At 32.5% G+C, this 22,611-nt stretch overlaps 4 protein-coding genes and 2 long non-coding RNA genes across 6 annotated transcripts; 4 read left to right on the top strand and 2 right to left on the bottom strand.

The window, feature by feature from the left end:
- On the top strand, positions 1,714-2,954 carry LOC104761220 (E3 ubiquitin ligase BIG BROTHER-like). The gene is made up of 6 exons (XM_019240304.1): positions 1,714-1,772; positions 1,929-1,997; positions 2,076-2,197; positions 2,273-2,400; positions 2,571-2,679; positions 2,821-2,954. The coding sequence occupies exons 1-6, from the start codon at positions 1,745-1,747 to the stop codon at positions 2,851-2,853; spliced, it is 489 nt and encodes a 162-aa protein (XP_019095849.1). The 5' UTR covers positions 1,714-1,744; the 3' UTR covers positions 2,854-2,954.
- Positions 4,558-7,773, top strand: LOC104761219 (F-box protein PP2-A14). The gene is made up of 3 exons (XM_010484258.2): positions 4,558-5,125; positions 5,928-6,046; positions 7,229-7,773. Exons 1-3 carry the CDS (start codon positions 4,793-4,795, stop codon positions 7,650-7,652), a joined length of 876 nt encoding a protein of 291 aa, XP_010482560.1. The 5' UTR covers positions 4,558-4,792; the 3' UTR covers positions 7,653-7,773.
- On the top strand, positions 8,003-8,525 carry LOC104761218. Its single transcript, XR_763111.2, has 2 exons — positions 8,003-8,141; positions 8,247-8,525. It is a non-coding gene; the product is annotated as an uncharacterized LOC104761218 (long non-coding RNA).
- On the top strand, positions 12,463-13,857 carry LOC104761216 (protein COFACTOR ASSEMBLY OF COMPLEX C SUBUNIT B CCB2, chloroplastic-like). The gene is made up of 6 exons (XM_010484256.2): positions 12,463-12,673; positions 12,768-12,880; positions 12,972-13,043; positions 13,133-13,273; positions 13,378-13,531; positions 13,656-13,857. The coding sequence occupies exons 1-6, from the start codon at positions 12,520-12,522 to the stop codon at positions 13,841-13,843; spliced, it is 822 nt and encodes a 273-aa protein (XP_010482558.1). The 5' UTR covers positions 12,463-12,519; the 3' UTR covers positions 13,844-13,857.
- Positions 14,034-16,365, bottom strand: LOC104761217 (dihydrodipicolinate reductase-like protein CRR1, chloroplastic). The gene is made up of 10 exons (XM_010484257.2): positions 16,240-16,365; positions 16,046-16,168; positions 15,889-15,963; positions 15,736-15,801; positions 15,552-15,647; positions 15,299-15,415; positions 14,913-15,005; positions 14,695-14,796; positions 14,530-14,616; positions 14,034-14,443 (listed from the first exon to the last, which is right to left on the bottom strand). The coding sequence occupies exons 1-10, from the start codon at positions 16,342-16,344 to the stop codon at positions 14,411-14,413; spliced, it is 897 nt and encodes a 298-aa protein (XP_010482559.1). The 5' UTR covers positions 16,345-16,365; the 3' UTR covers positions 14,034-14,410.
- LOC109130572 lies at positions 21,500-22,013 on the bottom strand. The gene is made up of 3 exons (XR_002036491.1): positions 21,805-22,013; positions 21,641-21,708; positions 21,500-21,541 (listed from the first exon to the last, which is right to left on the bottom strand). It is a non-coding gene; the product is annotated as an uncharacterized LOC109130572 (long non-coding RNA).

Below are 22,611 nucleotides of genomic sequence, written 5' to 3'. Positions count from 1 at the left end.
TCTTTTACCTCTAAAAAAATTTGTAGTACATTTTTTTTGTATACTCATCATTATATTTAATTTTTGTGACCCAAAATATACTTATGTAAAGATCATTATAATGTTTATTTAATTCATAATTTTGTAATTTAATGATTTTCTATATATAAAAAAATTTGATATTCTATTTTCAAAATTTTACTACAAAGAGAAAATTATTAGAATTTAACCTAGCAATATAGCTTAAATTAAAAAGATATTAAAAGTTAAATTAATCTTTGGGATTTTTATTGCATTTCATATAATTTTATAGGAAATATATTTAATTGATACTTTAAAAAATAATTATGCAATTTAATTATTAAATTTTTTTAGGTAAATTTTGAATATCATAGAAAATTTCTATTTTTATCATGAACAGTATTTTTTAAATAGCTGGTATATATTGATATTGTATGATTTGAATAAATAAAGTGTATTATTGACATTTATGAAATTTGTTTGTTATATATGTATTTTTAGGAAATATTTCAAAAATACATCTTTTTGAATACCACTCTTGAGAAATAGCATTTGAAAATTTATTATTAAAATAATATTCTTAGAAAATTCTCATAATTTTATAACTATTATAACCTAAAATGAATTTACATAACTAATACAAAAACCCGCGCATATGCGCGGGATATTACCTAGTGATATATAATAGTTATGTTTGATCATAATTACTGAGTCATAAAAGTGACAAAACAAGGTCGATATTTGTATATAGCATTTTCAAAAAATTTAAATATATTAAACATTCAAAATAAAATTTAGAGACAACAACATTCTCATTTGTTTAGATAATTCACCACTGATTAAATATATCGAAGTTTAACTTATTTAGTATAGTTCTACTTCTAAATTTACATCCAATATGTATTGCCACAATATAATTAATACAGTATATTCCCACCAAAAATATATATATATATATATATATATAATTAATACAGTATATGAAACCAGAAATATGAGTGGACATTAACTGAGATTATACATGCATGATCAAAAGATGCCTTAATCACACACATAGGAAACACATTTATTTGGCGTGCTTATAACCTTTTAATTGATCTAATCAATGTGAGTTGTAATCTTATCATCAATGTCAACAACTACCAAATCTAACTCTTAAAGTCACTAATAATTTTTTTTTGTTATAAAATGGTTTGAGTGATGAGAAGGATAACTACGTGAATCCTTTTGCCAAAACATTAATAAGTCAAGTCTTTTTTCCTCTTCATCAAATACAAATGAGGATGCGATCGAGCCAGGTGCAAAATGATGAAGCCTTGGCGGCGTTTTTGCAACAAGAAGAAGAAGGTAAATTATTGTTCATATATAGGGTTTGTCATAATGTAGACCATTATCTGAACCAGTTCGGTCTAGTCCCGTTTTCGTTTTGCCTTATATTTAATCCTCCGACCAATCTACGATAACATAAACACATATTTTTTTAGCCTTATATAACAAATCATTGCTTACTAAGTTATGTTGAACTTTTTATCTATATCCTCCAAATTGTTGATGATTACTTATAATCCTTTTTTTGTTCTCTTATATAGAAGCGATGGCAAGAGAGTGGCAAAATATGGAAGGTAATTTTGTTACGCTTACGAAATTAAGTGTATTGTACACCTAAAAAATTACTCAGATAACTCATCACAAAATTTTGCTACATGTAGAATATTCTAAATTCTCTCTAAGCGATGACGAACAGATGGCTAAAGCGTTACAAGAACAAGAATGTAAGTATATTTTTTTGTGCAATATATATATATATATATATATATATATTTTGTTTGAGGTATCCTAATTTCATATCTCAGTTGTAAATGCGGTATGTAACATGCGTTTTGGTTAAATGTATAATACTGCATGTCGAAATTGATCCACATATCTAGATAATGCGAATGATGTTGCGTTAACGGACGATATTGACCAACTTACCTATCAGTTCCAAGACATAGGAGGTATGAAATAAAATTCTCAACATCATATATAAATCTTGTTTTATATAGATATTTCACTTTTAAGTTTTAATCATGTAGTGAACGGTTCGACATCCCAACATCAGCAAGATCATGCTTGCAGTTCCTCAAATGCTTCATCTCACAGTATTCATGCTCTTCCTTCTGATGGTGACATCGATACTGATTCCATGAGCTATGAGGTGTATATGCAGATAGATTTCGACATTTATCGATTTTTATGATAGACTTAATTAACCTTTGTTTGAATGATACAGGAACTGAACCAATTAGGAGAGTCGATTGGATCGGTCAACAAAGGATTATCGGAGAGGAGGATTGGCCAATTATTAGCACCTAAAATCAGCAAATCCAGAATGAAAACTCTTGTATCCGAAAAAACTGAGTAAGATTTATTTTGATCTAATTCTTTTTATTGTTGCTATATTGTATGAATAGTTTACAATCAATATTGTCACTCTCTACAGTATTGCTTTTTTCTATTTTTGTTCGATGTCATATATAAAAAGTTCTGGTTTAAGTTGGTAATTTTAATCGGTTTGTGGAATATTGAAGGTGTCCAATATGTTTTATCGGATTCAAGGAAAAAGATACGCTATCGACTTTGCCATGTGATCATATTTATCATAAGGAATGCATTACACTTTGGTTACAGGATAACAAGGTATGAACATAATTAAATTTAATCAAAGTCAACTATATATTTTTTTTTTATGTTATGTGCTGAAAAATGCATACTTAAATTAACAATGTTATAACATAAATAAAAATATAATATTTAGATGTTATTGTTTTATATATGCAGAGTTGCTGTGTTTGCACAAGGGAGTTTAACTAGACGATAATGCTAATGCGTTGATTAAATAAAAGTTTTTCGAATTTGATATGTAACTCTCTAATAAAACATAAGTTATATGATTTCAAGAAATAAAATTTCTAAATTCCTCGGACAATATTCTTGGGCGAGTCACAATCTCTATTATTATAAATCCTCGTTTCTATGTTTCTTCTATTGGTATATGTAGGCCAGTGGTTTGAAAGCCAGCTTACTAAGATTTGACATTTTACTTTCTTTCTATAATTATTATCATCATACTAGCTTAGACGTGATTCACGTGATACACGTTACTAAATTAACTTTTAACTACTTTGACATGTAAGGTGTCCGCTCCAATCATCGTTGTAAGGTTATATAGTAGTATTAAATAATCTATATTATACTAGCATTACTATTAGTCTATTTAGCCTAAAGAATTGTGAAGGACCGAGGACGCGTATCAATCTTTTATGCAAAAGAAACCTATAGCTACTCGTATAAGTTACATTGGATATTGAAATGAAATTAATGGTCCACTATATACATATTTTTGTGAGTGGTTACATTTATTTAACATCCGTGAATAAGAGATATAACCCACTTGACGAGGGAGCTTCACGCTTTGTACGTGAATGAAGTTTCAAACATTTTAGCCTGATTTATTATTTTTTTACAAATGATTACAAATTTAAAGTCGAATTCGCCATCCTATTGGTCAGAATGCGATGGCCACAAGCGCCCATAGACTATTTCTAAATTTCTTGCACCCACTAGATCTCGATAGAAAGACATTGTATGGTTTAATGGCCAAAAATAACTCATAGTCGAAATTTTTTAATTTGAACTAAAACTTATTTTATGAGGTCCAAATATTTTCAGAACGAAGATCAAATCACTCCCCTCTGTCATACTAAAATCAAATAATAATCCTTTTATTTTTTATTTAACATCATGGACACTTTTTTATATATTATAGAAAATTACTAACCATGTGTAGCTTAATAGATATATAAAATTTTATTATATTTAATTTCCTCTACTGTGGTAACAAGGATTGTGATATGATAAGCATCTTCCATGGGATTAGCTTGTCACATGAAATTGAATATATTCCAAATAAAATCCTTGCAACATGCTTTTCTCTTTTTCTTTTAATATGCTTTGTAAGTTCCACTTTTTCCCCTTCCATTTAGTAACGGTTCCTTTACTAATTATTCTAATTGATTACAAAGTTGTACAAGTTTTAGCAGTAAGTTGGAATAGTAAACTTTTATAAAATAAGGCAAAACTATATAAGAAAATAGTCTATGAAAATTATGCAAAAAACTAAAAACTGAGAGTAAAGTTTTTCTTTTATCAAAAACGTTACAACTATATATGATATTATATAATAATTCATTGGTCAGACATTAAAACTGTAGGAATAAAACTGAAATTTTTATCAAACATTTACATTGGAAACCTAAAACAATTTTTATTTTAAAACAAAATTTCAAATCCTACAAACAACACAACTTAAAAGTTAAAATTCAGACAGAATAATAAATTATCGAGTTAAAAAAGAAAAAAAAAAACCATCTAATTTACATCAAATAGTCTAAGAGAAATGGAACTTGTTCTTCTTGTATAGATTGGCGACATCTATAACTGCACCAAATCACTAATATTCTTACTAAGAAAACAAATGAAATTATTAAATAGTTTCTGTTCACATTAATTTCATTTCCCCAATCCCATGTACAACCCTTTCTCTCTCCTTTAAAACCAAGAAAGCCACTAACTTCTCCCATTAGACAAAGAACAAAAGAATCGTAAATATGTCAAACCCATCTCTTTCATCCATATATTTTCTACTTCTCCACCACATCAAACCCATATCTTGAATACATACACCAGATCCAAGAAAAGGAAAGACCAAAGAGGAATCATATACTATATACATCATCTGATCTTTCCATCTATGGGGGCGGCTTCATCAAGCATCTCTGGATCCGAACCTTTTGGCAGAAAGTTATGCGGTCTCGAAGACGTGCCTGAGAACTGTATAACGGCAATGTTCATGTACATGGAGCCACCAGAGATCTGCCTACTGGCTAGTGTAAACAAGTCTTTTCATAGGGCGTCAAGATCAGATGCGGTGTGGGAACACAAGCTTCCTTGTAACTACAAGTTTCTGGTCAGAAGAATTCTTGAAGATCAACAACAAGTAGGAGAAAAAGACAAACTTATTAGACGCAAGAAAGAGATCTATGCAAGGCTTTGTCGACCAAACCTCTTCGACGCCGGCACAAAGGTTCTATCTTCTTTTATCAATATTTATGTTTTTCTTTTTTTTTTTATGAATCTTATGATTTATTTGATGTAAAAATATATATTCTCTGGAGGATTTTTTTCAATATGTTTAATTTAGCCTATTATTCCGATCCCACTTTATGACCAAAATAATAAGTTTGAAAAAGATTCTAGAAACAGTAGAATTAAACAAACTTTTCTTAAAAAAGCTATATTATTATTTTACACACTTTTCCTTTTTCTTACAAAACAAAAATTAAACACACTTTTCTTACGTCTTAGGTAACCTTATAGATTAACTAGAGTTAGAAAAAAAAAATCTATATATATACCCCTAACCTTTTCTTATTTTTATTGGTCGATTGATATCTAAGTTGAATAGAAAAAGGAACTATTGGCTAAAATGCATCAATAATTTGAAAGACATTTCTTGTGACTCGATATTTTTTCTCTGTGGTCTAATTTGGGTTCGTTACATATTATTTGTATGCGGAGAAAATTAAAACCGGAAAGCATGAATAAAAATTATGGTTCAGTTTATATAGGTGGTTCCGGTATGTTTGGATTTGACTTGCAAATCAAATAAAAAGGCTTAATGCTGCCAAAAGAAAAATCAAATAAAAAAGGCTAATTTTAAAACTCGGGGTGTGTCATGCATATGTGTACGAAATAAGAAACAAAAGAAAAAGATCATTCCTATCTTGTTAAGAAAATGAAAATCTTGTAAAGTTGGTTGCGATTTAATTATTCACATAACTTAATATTAATAGAAAAGTAAATATTTGGATTGTAATATTGAAAAGGAAGCATGGTTGGACAAGAGAAGTGGGAAAGTGTGTTTGGCGATATCACCAAAGGCAATGAACATAACCGGCATCGATGATCGCCGATATTGGGAACATCTTTCTTCCGGCGAATCCAGGTTCTCTTTCTTTGAATCTTTCTCTTTCATTATCTTTTTAAATTTTCGTATTTTTGGTTGATAATTCATAACTTCATTAAAAATAATTGATTATAAACTCTCGCTGATTTGATTATACAATTGTGACTTTGTCAACATATATTTGTTTCTCTTTCGAAGCTAATCATTTGATAATATAAACAAAAATGACAATGTTTTATTATTGGTTATAAATCATAGAAACGTGCCATGACCTCGGTCAAAGTTGATGATTACACATTTTGTATTCACACACTCTTCTATGTACGTCGAAAACTCAAAACTCTAAAGTCTATTTCTGTACTTGCGTTTAGTTTAAAACGAGTTTTTAAGAATATACATCATAAATTCATAATGTATATATGAAGTTTCTGTTTGACAATAAATAACTAATTTGCTAACATAAATAAGAGAACTACAAATTAAAATTAAAATAATGTTCAAGTGATGTTAGATATATTTTGGCTTTTGTTACTAAAAATCTTAGAAGATATTAATCAACACGTATACGAAATGTATAATGACGTATACATCATATATATTCGTAAATTGACAGGTAAAATGTACATATAGAATCTTTAGATAAGCTCAACAAAGCTGGTTTGTTTAGTGAATAGGGAAAGTTTTAGGTCGTCGACGAATATGTCATTTTCTCTTATCCCAAATTTGCTCGATCATATCAATAATTGGATGGCTTTCTTTCAACAATCGTTTTTAAAATAAAAATTATTTTTCCCCCACAATTATTATTTATTATTTCTCATATCATATCATTTTTTAAAGAAATACAATTGGAAACTTTATCCAGGTTCTATCCACACAATTCATATATTTTCACCAAAAATAGGAACAAGTATATAATATATACATAACCATTAACTCCACTACACCACTTTAATATAGGTATTTATCAACCAAATTATGAAACTAATAATTTATTTCATTAGTGTTGCTTAAAGGTAAGACTAAATAAAGAAAATACGTACTTATTTATAAGTCTATTAGATGAGATCGAATATTTCATGATCCACTTGTGATATATCAAGGGACCTATTCCAAAAAGTTGTAGAGCTCATCAACAATGTATCTACTTGGACCAACTCTCTCACATTATGATTTATATATCATTAAGTTCTTACGATGAATCTCATTTTGTTCCAACAGATTTGGTTCGATATCTTATCTCCGGCAAATATGGTGGTTAGAAGCAGTTGGAAATATCAAATTCGAATTTGCACCCGGAAAATATAGCATACTTTTCAAGATACAACTAGGCAAACCTATTAGAAAATGTGGGAGGAAAACATGTAATTTGGACCAAGTTCATGGTTGGGGAATCAAACCGGTCAGGTTTCAACTGTCCACGTCCGACGGCCAGTGCGCTATGTCCGAACGACATTTGGAGGAATCAGGGAGGTGGGTTTATCACCACGTGGGTGACTTCGTCGTAGAGAATGAGAACGCACCAGTTTGGGTCAAATTCTCTATGCTACAGATAGATTGTACACATACCAAAGGTGGGTTATGTTTAGATAGTGTGATCATATGTCCATTTGAGTATAGAGGGATATATACATTTTTCGATTAAAAATCTTTGATTTGTTGTATCAGTTTTTAGGATATTTTTTGTCAGTATATGTAAAGTAATATACTTGTGCAAATTTTTGTATTAAGCAGACGTATAATTCAAAATTGCGAATGTAAAGATATGCATGTCTTCTTATATATTAATAAAAGAGAAGTACAACTTTTTTTTAGACGAAAATGCCCCTGACGCCAACTATCAGAACAACTGCGTAAAGGTTAAATGTGACATTTAAAAGCAATTGGATCGGCTAAAATCGAAATCGGGTCGGTTTAATTTTAGATCTACGTGTTTATCGGTTTAGCGTTTTGGATAGTCCGAAAATATTAGAAATAAAACTAAAGGTCGGGTCAGTTTTTAAGATGGGTCTCCCTTTTCTCAGATCTTATTTAAATCACCAGTTTATTTAGGGTTTCATCTCTATCTTCTCTCCTCTTTGGTTGCGAAAAATTTGCAGCCTCTCTTTTGTACAGGCCGCCGTCGAAATTAGGAGTAGTGATTTCTCAACTAAGTTCTCTCTTTAATTTCTTTAGATTTCATCTGGTCTATCTGTCCTGATGAATTACCGGATCTAATTAATCTGTTTTTGTCTTTTAGGATGTCGAAGATTTTTCAGACCAGAAGTGTCCTGAGTTTTACCATTATTCAATTTTTAGGTTTTTGCTAGCGATCTTACATGTGTTTTTTTTAGAGATTGGAGACGCTACAATCTAAGAATGGGGAAGAGGTCGATCGTGTCTTTTTTGTTCCGTTTCTCCCTTATGTTTCTTCTTCAGATCTAGCTGCGATATTATTCATTTGTAGTTCTCGGTAACACTTCCATGTATATCGCTTGATTCGAATTTAGTATTGGTTGTCGCCAAGTCTTCTTCCGGATCCAGTTTTTTTTAATAATAATAATAATAATTAAATATTCCATAATATTTAATTACAACAATCAACCAATAACAAAATCAACATGCACAAGAGAAGACAAATTAAACCAACTCCAATTCAATTTAAATACAATACCAATCATAACTTATATAAACCAGCAACCTAATATGTTTCTAAATCAGGTTCCAACAACACAAACACTAAAAACAAACATCACAAAACTGAGACCTTGGATCATTCTCCTCTTCATCGCCATAATGAGATGCGTGAGTATTACCAGAAATATCCAGTGAGGCGATCCTCCCATATAAAACATAACAAACCAGTTATTGAACATGTCACCCAATATCACATTCACCACACCTACGTATCATCACACAAAACAAGTCATACAATCCAATCGCTCAGATAAGCTCATGGTTACGTACTCACCTTATCAAACTGATTATAACAACGAATACAACCAGTTGAGACTCTCCTAACGTCTGAAACAACCCAGCAACGCCCTGCAACAAGCCACACAACCAAAAACGACTTATAGCAAAACTGGACAGAAACATCAGAAATGAACATTCTCAAAGATGAAGACGAAACCCTAAAATAAAAACCAACCGTTAACTATCAAATCCCTCCGGTAAAAAGCTAGCCCTAGACGTCACAAAGATTCCCACAAAATTTCAGCACGATAAGATCTCAGATGAAACCGCAATCGATCCCGAAATATCCGCTGGTCTCAATCCGCGACTGAGAAGAAACACCCCACGAAACTGCTGATATCTCCTAGAATAATAACTCAAATTCACTTCTGTAAAAAGGAGAGTGTACGAAAATCCCTACCAAAAATCAATACATTTCGAAACGATTTGTGTAGTCGGATCCTCCTTCTTCCAAACCCTGACGATTCTGTTCCTTTTGCTTTGAACACCAAAAATCTAGTTTACTTTCCCTTCTCCTCTTCTCACACATGAATGAGCACTTCTGCTCTTTGGTTTCTTTCAGTCATAACAGGAAGGAGGCGCCCTCTTATTAACAAAAAGGGTTTCTGGTTTAATTATAATAAACCATGATTTAATTAGATTAAACCAAGATTTATTTAAACCAGAATTAATTAAACCATCCTTTGATTTAATTAATAAATCGACCAGCTTAGTAAACCAACCACAAAATTAAACCGACTTCACTCCAATTCTCGATATAAACTTTCATATTTCATATTTTTCGGGGCACGGGCGTTACATGGTGAATCACTAGATCTTTCCAACACAAGTGGAGTACCGTTTTTATTATGATTTACATTGCAGGAAAATGGTTTAGAGAAAAATTGTATAAATAGTGAACTTAATCTATCTTGGTGACTCCTCAGTCCTAAGAGTTACATGATACATGGCGTAACTATAAGCTTTGTTTTTGATTTTTGTGTAACTCATAAGCTTTACTATAAACCTTGCTACTTGGTTTCGACTTTTGTGTATGAACGATTACTTATGTCATTTGTATGCCAACATTTATACCAGCTCAATTTATTGTATCTACGACATATATACATCATAAATATGTATAATATATATATATATATATATATATCTAACTATAATAAAACTTATGCAACCTCGTTTATTCCTATATAAGTATAAGAGTACAAAATCGATTTTGGGTCGGGTTAGTTGCAAAAAAAAACTCGAAATTAAGACATAAACCCAAAACAAAGTAATCATCCGGTTTTAATTACGAAAAAACAAATAAAGGTAAACTTTTCAATATAAACAACCTCCCGCGTGATTGATATCCTATAAAGTATAAACGGTGATGATCTCGAATATTTCCTTTATCATATCAAACTAATCTTCCGCGTGATCCACTGAAAATATTTAGGTAAATCAATTATGATCGTTGTAACAACCCGCCCCGTAGACCCCACTAACCTCATTGCTAGCTTGCCCCCACAAGCCCAAAGCTGGCTCCGCAGGGTATCGATCATAACCCCCTCACCGTGACAAATAGAACTACTCATCCAAATCCACAGTGATGGGTTAGGATCGATGCCCTGCAGGGCCAGCTTGGGGTCCGTTTGGACGGCTAGCGGGGGGTTAGCAGGGTCCACGGACGGTCTGTTGGGGCAGCTAGCGGGGGGCTAGTGGGGTCCACAAGACGGATTGTTACAATCGTAAATATCAAATATATTTCAAAATATTTTCCTTACCAAACTGATCCTAAATTTGAGGAACTGAATTTGGCGACCATAATTTATTCCCAAACAAAGAAACTAATTAATTATTATCCTAAACTAACATATTCCATATATTTCTGAACTAATAAACATATTTGGCAACAGTTAAAGGAGAACAAAACAATAATTAATTCTAAACAAAAACAAACGGATAATTTATTGGCAATGAATAAAAACCCAAAAATCAAAAACAATAATTAATTTTAAAAAAATGAATTAAGTTTTTGAAAATAATAATTAGCTAATATTAATGGAAACCGTTTAAAGTTATTACCATAAAAATCAAGCTATTAAATTTGAAATTGTAGTATATAATATAAACATATTTAATTTGGTTATATTATTTGAGATATTTATGGAAACGATAATCAAATTTTCTATTACCAAATCATCATTTATTTCAGATTTTTAAAACTTTCTTAAAACAAATTATGCTTATAAATTCGAATTACTACATATGGGAAAACACTTAATTTAAACAATTAATACATAATATTACACATATATTCTAATTTAATTTGTTTCTTAAATATAGCCAATGATAATAAATATAATAAATATGACCTGCTCACTAAGATATTTTTAAATTTGTAAAAAAATCAGTATTCCAATGACAATCACTTATTAATCATAACATATTTTATTATTTGTATTAAAATTTGAAAACTATACGGTTTATGGAATCATTAAAAGTAAAAAGTTACCATTAAAAGTAAAAAGTTACCTCGTTTGGATTACATAATATATAGGCTTTGTAATATTACTTTATGAACAAACAATGACCAAATATATGTAATAACACTACATTATTAAAAATGATCCAAAAATATAAGTTGATATATTTTTTGGATTGAAAATTCTGCTGTATTATAATCCTATATTATAAGGATTTATAAAATCTATAATATCCTAAAAATTTACTTCTTAACAACATATTTTTTGAAAGTTAATCAAATTTAACAATCAAATATATACATATAGGATTTAGGATTCTCTTTTATAAAAGTGCACGCGTTGGTTTGCAAAACTCACAATCATATGGTAGAGCGAGTTAGGATTGATAGTTTTATGAATACAATCTTTTATGGATTAGTCCGTCAAAATATATTGTGGCTGTGTATTTTTTGCAAATGAATATTTTTATGAATACAATCTTTTAGTGGGTTGGTCCATTAAAATATACATTGTGAGTGTGTATTTCTTACAAATATATTTTTACAAATGCAATATTTTACGGGTTGATCCATAAAAAAGTACATTATGATTGTGTAATTTTTACAAATGTAATTTTTTATGTATTGGTTTGTCAAATATAAAATTTCAATGCGTAGTATATATATATATATATATTTTATACGAATACAATCTTTTACGGATTGGTCCGTCAAAGCTTACGTTATGAGTGTGTATTTTTACAAATGCAATCTTCTATAAAATTTTATGTATATTTCAAGTTTCACTACTAATCATATTTACATAAATGAATATTCTCCCGTGCTGTAGCGCGAATCCGATTCTAGTGTAATAATATATGTGATGAGTTTTGGCATTTTTAGGAGTTGATTAGTAAATTAATTTCACTCTCTTAAGCTCCCATACTCTCATTCCAACCTTCAATGATTGGGCCTGGTATTAGTGGCCCTATCCTATTACCTATTGGGCCTTATCGTAGTGGGCCTATCCCACTACGCAGAGGTTCTTGGAGAAGTCATCAATGGCGGATACAGAAGCTATGATACTCGAAGACACCTGAGACGAGAGAGAGAGATGAGTATTCGAATTTGTAATCTCCCGTTCAATTCAAGCTTCGCGCCGCAACCTCGTGCTCGTATCTCCTCAAGAAGGTCTACACGAGTCTTCGCTCGTACGGAGAACGATACTCAACAACAACTCAATCTCTCTGTTCTTCGCTTCACGTTCGGTAAAATCTCTTCTTTCTCCACTTGAAAGCTCAGATTTTTATTACAAGCATTTGTGAGATAAGTTCAGAATCGGATTGTGTCTGCACTTGTTAGGGATTCCTGGACTAGATGAATCTTATCTACCGAGATGGCTCGGGTACGGGTTTGGATCACTTCTTCTTCTTAACCACTTCTCAGCTTCTGTTCCAATCAATGAACCTCAGCTGGTAATTAGCAGTAAATGGTAATGGCTTAATAGTGTTTTTTTTTTGCTATAAAGCTGTGAAATTTAGCATTTTTGTGAATTCTTGGTTGTAGAGATCAGAAGCTTTGGGATTATCACTTGCTGCATTCTCAATAGCTTTACCTTATATTGGAAAATTTCTCAAGGTAATCTGATTTATATTGTCTGCTTGTAAGTGAAGTGGAACGTTGATGTTTGTTTTATAGTACTGTTGTTGATGGGTCGTGGTTCTTAGGGTTCTGTAGTAGAGCAGAGAACTCTACCTGAAGAGGGAGAGCAAGTTTTTGTTATATCATCAAATATTGGAGATTCTTTGAAGGAGGATTTAGCATGGGCGACGTATGTTTTGTTGAGGAATACAAGTACTATAGCTGTGGTATGGTGTTTTTCGTTTTGGATGAGGTTTTTGATCTTGTTTGGTGCTTTGTTGTGTTCTTACTTCTCTGTTCTACTTAAAAATGCCTGCTTTTTTTTGTTCAGTTGGTATCAATTCAAGGTGAGCTTTGTGTTCGTGGGTACTGGAATTGTCCTGATCAGATGTCAAAAGCTCAGTTACATGACTGGTTCAAGAAAAAAGTGGATGAAATTGGCTTGGCTGATGTGAAGGAGACCCTCTATTTCCCTCAATATGAAGGTATTGCGTTTTCTTTAGTCGCACAACCTTAAATTTGTTCAGAAGTGTTGATCTACTCATTTGGTCTGCAGAAAGACAACTGTCTTTTGGTGATGAAATATCATAACTTTCAGTTTTATTTTAGGTTCTTCAGCATCTTGGGATATTCTTCCCAATGGGACGCGTTCTCTTTTTGTACAACCTTTCGTACAAGATATTAATGAACAGCAGAAAATGAATGGGTTTTTGCTGGTAGCTTCTACTGCTGGATATGCATATAGCGATAAAGATAGAGCCTGGATTGGAGCTATGGCTGAAAAATTCAGAGGTTAGATTGTTCCCGTGGATCAAAACGAAATAGGACTCCTTGCTTCCAGTTTTTCTTTTGCTGTGGGTTTTGGTAAAGTTGTCATTGTGCAGTCATATATATGACAGACTTTCATCACTGTATATATGCTTCTTTGCTGTTCTATCTGGAAATGGGAGGACTTTGCATGTTTTGATAGAACGTTAACTGGACGAGAGCCAGGAATCTAGTTCCTCTTACTAATTTATTTATAAAACTTTATAATATCATGATCCTTGTGGGTAGACTACGTTTGAACTGAAACTTAAAAAATATATTGATTACATAAACAAAAGCATTGAAATCTTATTTTCCAGGCTGTGAGTGAAGCTAGAAATGTAGCAAATAATGCTTTTCTCAGTCTGACGTAGTTAGTGTTCTCACCTTAAAATGTGAAATCTCTTGTCATCATGAAAGAAAATATCAGTCTATTTCTAAACTTATGTGTAATGTTTTTTCCTTCATATGACTTGCAGGATGACATAAGGTATTCATGGTAATTTAGTCTTTGACTCATGTCTTGATTGATGACTGGCGAGAGACACTTTAGTTCCCTATAGGAATTTCTCAAGGCCATAAACCAGATTCTGTAAAACCAGAAGAGAATACCGCAAGTAATTAGATAACAGTAAGACGTCATTGGATGGAGAATTCTTGCCTGTTTCCTTGTTACCTTGAGGCGTACCACCTTTCTGATAGCTAGGAGTAGGCCAGGCATTAGGGACCTTACGTCAATTATGTCGTGTTTAACCGTGTAAACCTGTGTATAGTAGTTTGTGGATTGAGAATCCAATATTCGGTTTAAATTTTTGAAATAGATTGCAGTATTGATAATTACATCTCCTGGACTTGAGAAGTAGACTTGTGTACTAGATGGTAGTCCCGGTAGGACCATACTGTGAACACGAACCCCGTCTTCTCCAATTACTTGACCTCTTGCCTGGAAATATGAGGGAAAACTCAGCTCTATTATGTATAATATGTACAGAATCCTTACTGGTCTATCTTTGCTAGCCTTTCTGAGATTTGTTTTCTGCAATGTTGTTCATGCTTTACCTTAACATCTGTTGAACTATCCTCTCTGTTGTAGATCTGACCAAGATTTGATATGTTGTTTGCAATTTGGATAGCTTCTGGAGAAGGAAGATCCTGCATTTCATAGGTATCCTTTGAGTCACTTCTTGTGAATCAATGTCAAAAGCTGCATTTAAGTTTTTGTATAGATGATTATAGCATTATATATACCTTGGTTCATGCAAATGATATGTATGATATGCGAAAGGTCTATGTATATATATACCTTGACAAATGCTCTATATGCAAAAGCTCTATATGGGTCTTTCATAACTAGCCTATTTGAAGTCTTATATGCCTAACTAGTCTTGATTAACATTCCAAAAGTTTCAAATTCAAGGAAATCTAAATTGGTTTTTTTGTCATACCGCTGCATTAGGCCTTGACTCCACGAGTTCTACATTGTTGTAGTGGAAGGAGGCCATGATCACAGCCTGTTGAAGTAGTATAGATCCTATGGATAGAGTTGGTGCTACAAGGCATCCCTATAACGCAAGCAGGGATGAAATTAGATGAAACTGGGCCATCTCTCGTCTAACAATTGCTGCTTCAGGACACACTCAACCTCACAAAGAAAGGAAACTTAATGAATTATCTGCGAGTATCTCACCCTGTGCTCACCATGGTGGCCTTGTCACATAGTGCAGATAACGCAGATACTGTCTCTGGCTTAATCCGAGGTACATACACCACACTCTTCATCCCAAATGCAGTTGCCTTGATATATTCACAAATCATTAGCACTGTTGATAGTTTTCTGATTTTTCCATAGTAGTGGATATATGGAGTTTGATAAATTTCTTACCTGTTTTACATTCTCATACACTGTTGATGGGTCTGTAAAGTCGATCACAACTCCGACTTCTTTTCCCTACCAACGATATTTTTGTTTAGGTTGTCCTGTAGAAATTAAATCTGGTGGAAACAGAGAGAGGGGGGGTTTGGAAAGAATGGGAACCTGAGATATTGAGCCTAAAACCATTGTTAGATCACTAACTACGGGTATCTCTAAAGGCTCCTCCATGTCACACAGCTAGTCAAGAACATTAGAGTTAGGGAGTCAAAATCAACAAGTTGAAATAATATGTACAGATGGGTTATATAAGTTAAGCCACCAAGCCAATATCCTCGCCAAGAAAATGGTTATCGACAGCACCAGCTAACTCCATTCCCCTGGCCTTAGTCACAGCAACCACAGCCGCTCTTCCTATTTCCTTTGCAGCTCCATTTATGATAACCTGATAGTAGCATTATCATATCAAAGCTGCATTGTATGGCAACTCTAGGATGTTGATTTTGATGTGGTTACCTTTATGTTGTTTTGTGAAGGTTGAGAAGTGGAGCAGGTAAAGGAAGGCCTTGAGGGCTTGAGATGTCGTGATAGCTTGTAGAAGTGGCAGTTCACAGCTGCCATTGCTCTAACCTCGGAGATAGCTTTTGCCTTTTGTTTACTTTTGTTGCTTATAGTTTCCTCATGTTGATAAGAGATTCTGCACTGTCGTGTCCTCTACTTGAAACGATGTCAGTTTTGTTTGAGGCGTATGAATGGATAAGGTTACTTTGGCTCTTTGTTTTTTCTTCTTCAAGATAATTTCTAAAAATTGCCAACGATTTTTTATTTTTTTCCTTCAACAAAAAGATTTACAATATCATTTCCAGTAAATTTTTCTTTTGAAAAACCAAAATGTTTGTTAGTTTCATATGATTTATCCTAAACCGTTGAAAAAATAAACAAAAGAGATCAATTTTTTTATGAAAAAAATACGAGGATCAATGTTGACCACAGAAAAAAAGGTAAGATGGTACATAAAAGAATTGTTTTCCAAGAAAGACAGATACGAAACAGAGTTTGGGGGTTTTAGGGTTTAAAGACAGATACGAAACAGAGTTTGGGGGTTTTAGGGTTTACTCTTGCGAAAACATAAACAAAAAAAACTAGGGTTTCAATTTTAGGGCCGAATCTCGAAACTTTCCTAAGTCTAGAATCAGATTCTCCGTTTTAGGAGGTCAGAGTTCTCGATCTCTAACGATCGGATGAAGCGACAGGAGGTGAACATCCCAAACCAGTTCCTAAAATCCCATCTCTAACTTTCCCGAAAATCGTAATGAAATATACGGAGTTCCGGTGAGTCCTCCATCGTTTTATGGTTATTACATAAAGCTATCTAGTCTCTACCTTGTTTACTTGATGCCTTAACTCACATTGGGTGGTTTATACGAATTAGGAAAGGAGAAGTGATTTCATGGGAGGAAAAGATTTTAAACCCCAGAACAACTTGTTGGAACAGACCAACAAATATAATACTGAAACGGAATACATTGTAGATTTCTGCTCCTTTTCTTGCTCTGCTCGACCATAAAGTCTCATCTTTTGGCTTCATTCTACTCCTACCAGGTATTATTGATATGATCTTACATTCTCAGAGTTTACATGTTCTTAAATAAGTGTTTGCATTATAGTCTTGTACTTGGTGATTAGGTTTATAGTCTTGTAGTTGGATAATGGACTTGAGTTTACGAACTCTGATATGCTTACGATATGATGTTTTTGGTTTGATTACATGATGTTCATATATTTTACCCTATTTCACCTTGGTATATTCACATCTTTTGCATGTTTTACTATCTAGTTTGGCCATTATTGAATAGCTTTAGGACTGTTTATGCATTAGAGTAGATTTGCATTGCATTTGCATAGTTCCTTGCATAAACAGGTGATTTTGGATCCTAAGGAGCATGGAAGGATGCTGAGAAGGATTTGAGCTATCAAGTGAAGAAAATCAAGGAGTTAGAGCAGAAGGAACCAAGTCCGCGAGTCCACTCGACCACCACACTAGACCAGACACTCGACCGTGTGCGGAGAGGGACTCGATCGGTTGGAAGAAGTAGAAGAAGAGGTCACTCGACCAAGCACTCGACCGAGCACCTGATCGAGTTGACCGAGCCGCCTGCCTATTTTGTCTTCTAGCCATTTTAGGGCTTCCCCTCTCTCTATATAAAGACCTTGTACCTCATGGCCGCAAGAGAGAACACTTTTTAGGAAAATAATATCTAAACCTAGTTTTTACCCTTTTGGACATTATCTAGTTTTTCCTATCTTTTTCTTAGATCATTAGCCACTTTTGTTTCATAAACCAAAAGATCTTTAATACTTGTTGGTTCCACAACTTTCTAAGTATTAAGAATTTTGGTTTGATTTCTTCTTCAATATTGTAGATCTTTATCTCATCTATCTAATCATGCAAGTTTCATTGATTTCCGGGTTTATAACTTTGTTCATCATGTTTAGTGCTTGTGAGTAGTGGCTTAGGATCTTAAGGATTAGGCTGGGTAAAGGTTATGGGTTTTTAGATTGATCAAGCTTTATTGTTATACATCTCTTCTAGATTAGATATGCTCTATGTTGTTCTTATAATGAGAAGGTAAGAATAGATCTTAAGCTTCTTAGCATCACACCAATGTCTAAGTTGCTAGATAAGGCTAATAATAGAAATTATCATGAAGCATGCTAAGAGATTAGATGTTTTAAATGGTTTTTGACATTGATGATCTGGTAGTTTAATGCATGCTTTTATATGTAATAGCTAGTGAGAACTAGGTCTAAGAAGTATTTAAGCTTGATTGCTATTGTCATGAGAATGGATTAACATGTATTAGAAGATCATTGTCTAGAGATAACTCATTGTTGATTGAGCACTATCCAGTGTTCTTGTTTATGTTCTGCATTTACTTGTTTCATTTCCTGTTCCATTCCTGTTGCATTCATTAAGTTCATGTTTAATCCTGTTTCATTACTTGTCTTGCATTAGTCTAGATTATGTTCTTGTTTATCATCATTACTGTTTGTTTCACTGTTTATCTTGCATTTAGTTTCTTGTCTTAGTAGCTTTACATTCTGCATACTATTATCATCATTAGGTTGTTAGATAAACACATTCATCATATTTGGTTTGACTTAGATAAGTATTCATATCCTGATTGCTTGCATCACACCCATTATGGATTGACATCCTTTATGCTACAAAAACATAAGGGTAATTGAAACACCTTGCATCCACCTGTTCATTCATTCATCATCTCTACCATCATTCATTCATTCATCTCAACACACAAAAAGATATGTTTCATTATACCACCAATATAAAAGTCGAATCCTTAGGCCATGAAACCATTAATAATCACTAGGTTAAACCCGCGCTACGCCGCGAGATTGATTTATTTTTTTTTTTTATTTTTTTTTTCTGATTTCATGATGTAATATATATGTTCTTTGATATCAAATTTCATAAATTTTTGATAATTCAATGATTATTTAGTATTTTAGTATTATTTTTATTTTCATATGATACTTGAGTTTTTTATTTCATAAATTTAGTTTACATATATTTTAATTTTTTTTTTATGTTAAAAAATAAATTTTTGTTTCTTTGACTTGAAAATTATATTCTTCTCTTACTAAAATAATACTGAATATTTTGGATGTTAATATAGTTAATCCAAAGTTTTCGGTTTTCATTAAACCAAAATTAGATATATATTTGAAAGTAATGAAATTAAAATTGCATTTTTAATTCTACAATAAAACTCTATTTCTTAGCTTACAAAATGAAAGTTATCTTGCACCTCTTTATTTTTTAATTGCTTACAATGATTAATGGGATAAGCTAAGTGATCAATGTATGGAGAATGTTTACATTGAAAGCAGGACATAGAAATAAGATACAAAGTTTGTATGAAGCATAATCGGTTCCTTTGCTAAGCGATCCAAACTTGAATTCAAACTATAAACAAATATCATATGTATATAAAACTCAACCAAGTAGAAGATATAATTTAAGTTGACATCAGTTGCAAGCTCACACCGTCAGATCAATTGAGACTCTTTACAGGTTCAAAGAGAGGTTCTGATACGAAACAGAATGTAGAATCTGAGAGACTCGCAGCCGTAGCTTGCTTTANCACTATCCAGTGTTCTTGTTTATGTTCTGCATTTACTTGTTTCATTTCCTGTTCCATTCCTGTTGCATTCATTAAGTTCATGTTTAATCCTGTTTCATTACTTGTCTTGCATTAGTCTAGATTATGTTCTTGTTTATCATCATTACTGTTTGTTTCACTGTTTATCTTGCATTTAGTTTCTTGTCTTAGTAGCTTTACATTCTGCATACTATTATCATCATTAGGTTGTTAGATAAACACATTCATCATATTTGGTTTGACTTAGATAAGTATTCATATCCTGATTGCTTGCATCACACCCATTATGGATTGACATCCTTTATGCTACAAAAACATAAGGGTAATTGAAACACCTTGCATCCACCTGTTCATTCATTCATCATCTCTACCATCATTCATTCATTCATCTCAACACACAAAAAGATATGTTTCATTATACCACCAATATAAAAGTCGAATCCTTAGGCCATGAAACCATTAATAATCACTAGGTTAAACCCGCGCTACGCCGCGAGATTGATTTATTTTTTTTTTTTATTTTTTTTTTCTGATTTCATGATGTAATATATATGTTCTTTGATATCAAATTTCATAAATTTTTGATAATTCAATGATTATTTAGTATTTTAGTATTATTTTTATTTTCATATGATACTTGAGTTTTTTATTTCATAAATTTAGTTTACATATATTTTAATTTTTTTTTTATGTTAAAAAATAAATTTTTGTTTCTTTGACTTGAAAATTATATTCTTCTCTTACTAAAATAATACTGAATATTTTGGATGTTAATATAGTTAATCCAAAGTTTTCGGTTTTCATTAAACCAAAATTAGATATATATTTGAAAGTAATGAAATTAAAATTGCATTTTTAATTCTACAATAAAACTCTATTTCTTAGCTTACAAAATGAAAGTTATCTTGCACCTCTTTATTTTTTAATTGCTTACAATGATTAATGGGATAAGCTAAGTGATCAATGTATGGAGAATGTTTACATTGAAAGCAGGACATAGAAATAAGATACAAAGTTTGTATGAAGCATAATCGGTTCCTTTGCTAAGCGATCCAAACTTGAATTCAAACTATAAACAAATATCATATGTATATAAAACTCAACCAAGTAGAAGATATAATTTAAGTTGACATCAGTTGCAAGCTCACACCGTCAGATCAATTGAGACTCTTTACAGGTTCAAAGAGAGGTTCTGATACGAAACAGAATGTAGAATCTGAGAGACTCGCAGCCGTAGCTTGCTTTAGACATGTAACATAATCGGTTTGCAAGTTCATATGCAATACTTAATTACTGGAGAAAACAACTTCTCCTAGCCAGTTCATGATTACAAAAATATTTAGGAGCATAATATACATTATAAGATACTAACTGCATCAACATAACGTCTAATACAAAACTCTGGCGAAATCTATCTAAAGGCCTGACTTGTCCACAACACGAAAGTAACTTCACCAACTAATACTAATTTGATAATCATAATAAACCTAGAGATGGAACCACTGCGAGAAGAAAAATTACATAAGGAACACATTCTGTGTTGCGTCTCCTAAGATGTAGGACTTGAAACTCGGCCACTGGTCTAATGTGATGTCATCTTAGCCGATACAACTCGGTTAAAATACACTCAGTTCCTTGAAAACAAAATGTGACACACAAAATCAAATACAAATTATGTTCTCTACATATTACCTTATCATCTCTAAAATTACAAATGTTACACAGCTTTTTACCACACAAAAATAACTCTCCTCTTTCACCGGAGCACTCATCTTTTTCTCCTTCGGATCTCCTCCAATTTCTAGATTCAAACACATCAATACAATCTAAAATTCACAGCCTACAAATCTTCCTTACTCCCCAAAATTAAGAGACATAAAGAATAAAATTATGTTACCTGGGAACGAAAAGTAGTAGAAGAAGAAACCCATCATCGTCGGATCTGATGAACATATTCTGGTGGATCGAAGAAGAAGAAATCCACCACAAGCGATCGACCATCGACGGGGCTAACATCATCGTCGGATCTGCTCAGATTGGTAGAGAGAGCCATGGCTAGGATCATCAACACAGTCGGACCATGTTTTTTCTCGCTCATTCTTCTACCTCGTGTTACTTAATAGGTTCCCTTTTAGTTCGTCTCTTTTCTAAGAAGAGGTTTTTTTATTGTGAAGTTTATGCTTGGCTCTCTGCTTCATATCCATTTGCTTTTAGGTGGAAGTTGCTGGTGATGGTAACCTCTGTAGATGAGTGCCGTTTCGGTTCCTTAATTTGAAGCTCATCGAAGTGGTTTTGTTTTGCTCATTGTCTCTACGTGTACGAACATGGAGGATGTCAAATTACTTTATTATGGTTTCTATCTAGGTGCTCATTGACGCTTCAATCGCTGCATCTGAAAGTGTATTGAGGTTCTGAATTGGACATTTGCTTGTCAGGTTATGAAGTCTGGTTCTTGGTTTGGAGAGATCATCTCTCATTGAGATAGGAGGAGGCAGTTGTTGATGTTTTGGCCATGGGAAACATTGGTACAACTCATTCGCTGAAACTTCAGAAGATGAGATCGATTTGTTTGTTTAGACCTCGTATTTTTCTTCGATATTATTGTTAGTTTGCCTCTGTTCTTAGTTGTTGGGTTCGTTCTATTTTGTTTTAGGCTTTCAACTTCTCTATTAAGTATTTCAAGTTGTTTCTGTCAGTCGGTTTA

This window comes from Camelina sativa, chromosome 18, assembly GCF_000633955.1.
Source record: "Camelina sativa cultivar DH55 chromosome 18, Cs, whole genome shotgun sequence".
In the NCBI taxonomy this organism is placed as follows: domain Eukaryota; kingdom Viridiplantae; phylum Streptophyta; class Magnoliopsida; order Brassicales; family Brassicaceae; genus Camelina; species Camelina sativa.
This window is presented reverse-complemented; position numbering and strand designations above follow the sequence as displayed.

Bases quoted from the DNA above. Each gene is read 5' to 3' on its own strand.
- LOC104761220 (XM_019240304.1), top strand. From the start codon at position 1,745: ATGGCTAAAGCGTTACAAGAACAAGAAT. The intron at 2,401-2,570 runs GTAAGATTTATT...GGAATATTGAAG, and splicing joins CTTGTATCCGAAAAAACTGA to GTGTCCAATATGTTTTATCG. The intron at 2,680-2,820 runs GTATGAACATAA...TTATATATGCAG, and splicing joins TTTGGTTACAGGATAACAAG to AGTTGCTGTGTTTGCACAAG.
- LOC104761219 (XM_010484258.2), top strand. From the start codon at position 4,793: ATGGGGGCGGCTTCATCAAGCATCTCTGGATCCGAACCTTTTGGCAGA. The intron at 5,126-5,927 runs GTTCTATCTTCT...AATATTGAAAAG, and splicing joins TCTTCGACGCCGGCACAAAG to GAAGCATGGTTGGACAAGAG. The intron at 6,047-7,228 runs GTTCTCTTTCTT...TTGTTCCAACAG, and splicing joins CTTTCTTCCGGCGAATCCAG to ATTTGGTTCGATATCTTATC.
- LOC104761216 (XM_010484256.2), top strand. From the start codon at position 12,520: ATGAGTATTCGAATTTGTAATCTCCCGTTCAATTCAAGCTTCGCGCCG. The intron at 13,044-13,132 runs GTAATCTGATTT...CGTGGTTCTTAG, and splicing joins ATATTGGAAAATTTCTCAAG to GGTTCTGTAGTAGAGCAGAG. The intron at 13,274-13,377 runs GTATGGTGTTTT...TTTTTTGTTCAG, and splicing joins ATACAAGTACTATAGCTGTG to TTGGTATCAATTCAAGGTGA.
- LOC104761217 (XM_010484257.2), bottom strand. From the start codon at position 16,344: ATGGCAGCTGTGAACTGCCACTTCTACAAGCTATCACGACATCTCAAG. The intron at 16,169-16,239 runs GTAACCACATCA...TGCTACTATCAG, and splicing joins CTTCACAAAACAACATAAAG to GTTATCATAAATGGAGCTGC. The intron at 14,444-14,529 runs GTAACAAGGAAA...CTGGTTTTACAG, and splicing joins GAAAGGTGGTACGCCTCAAG to AATCTGGTTTATGGCCTTGA.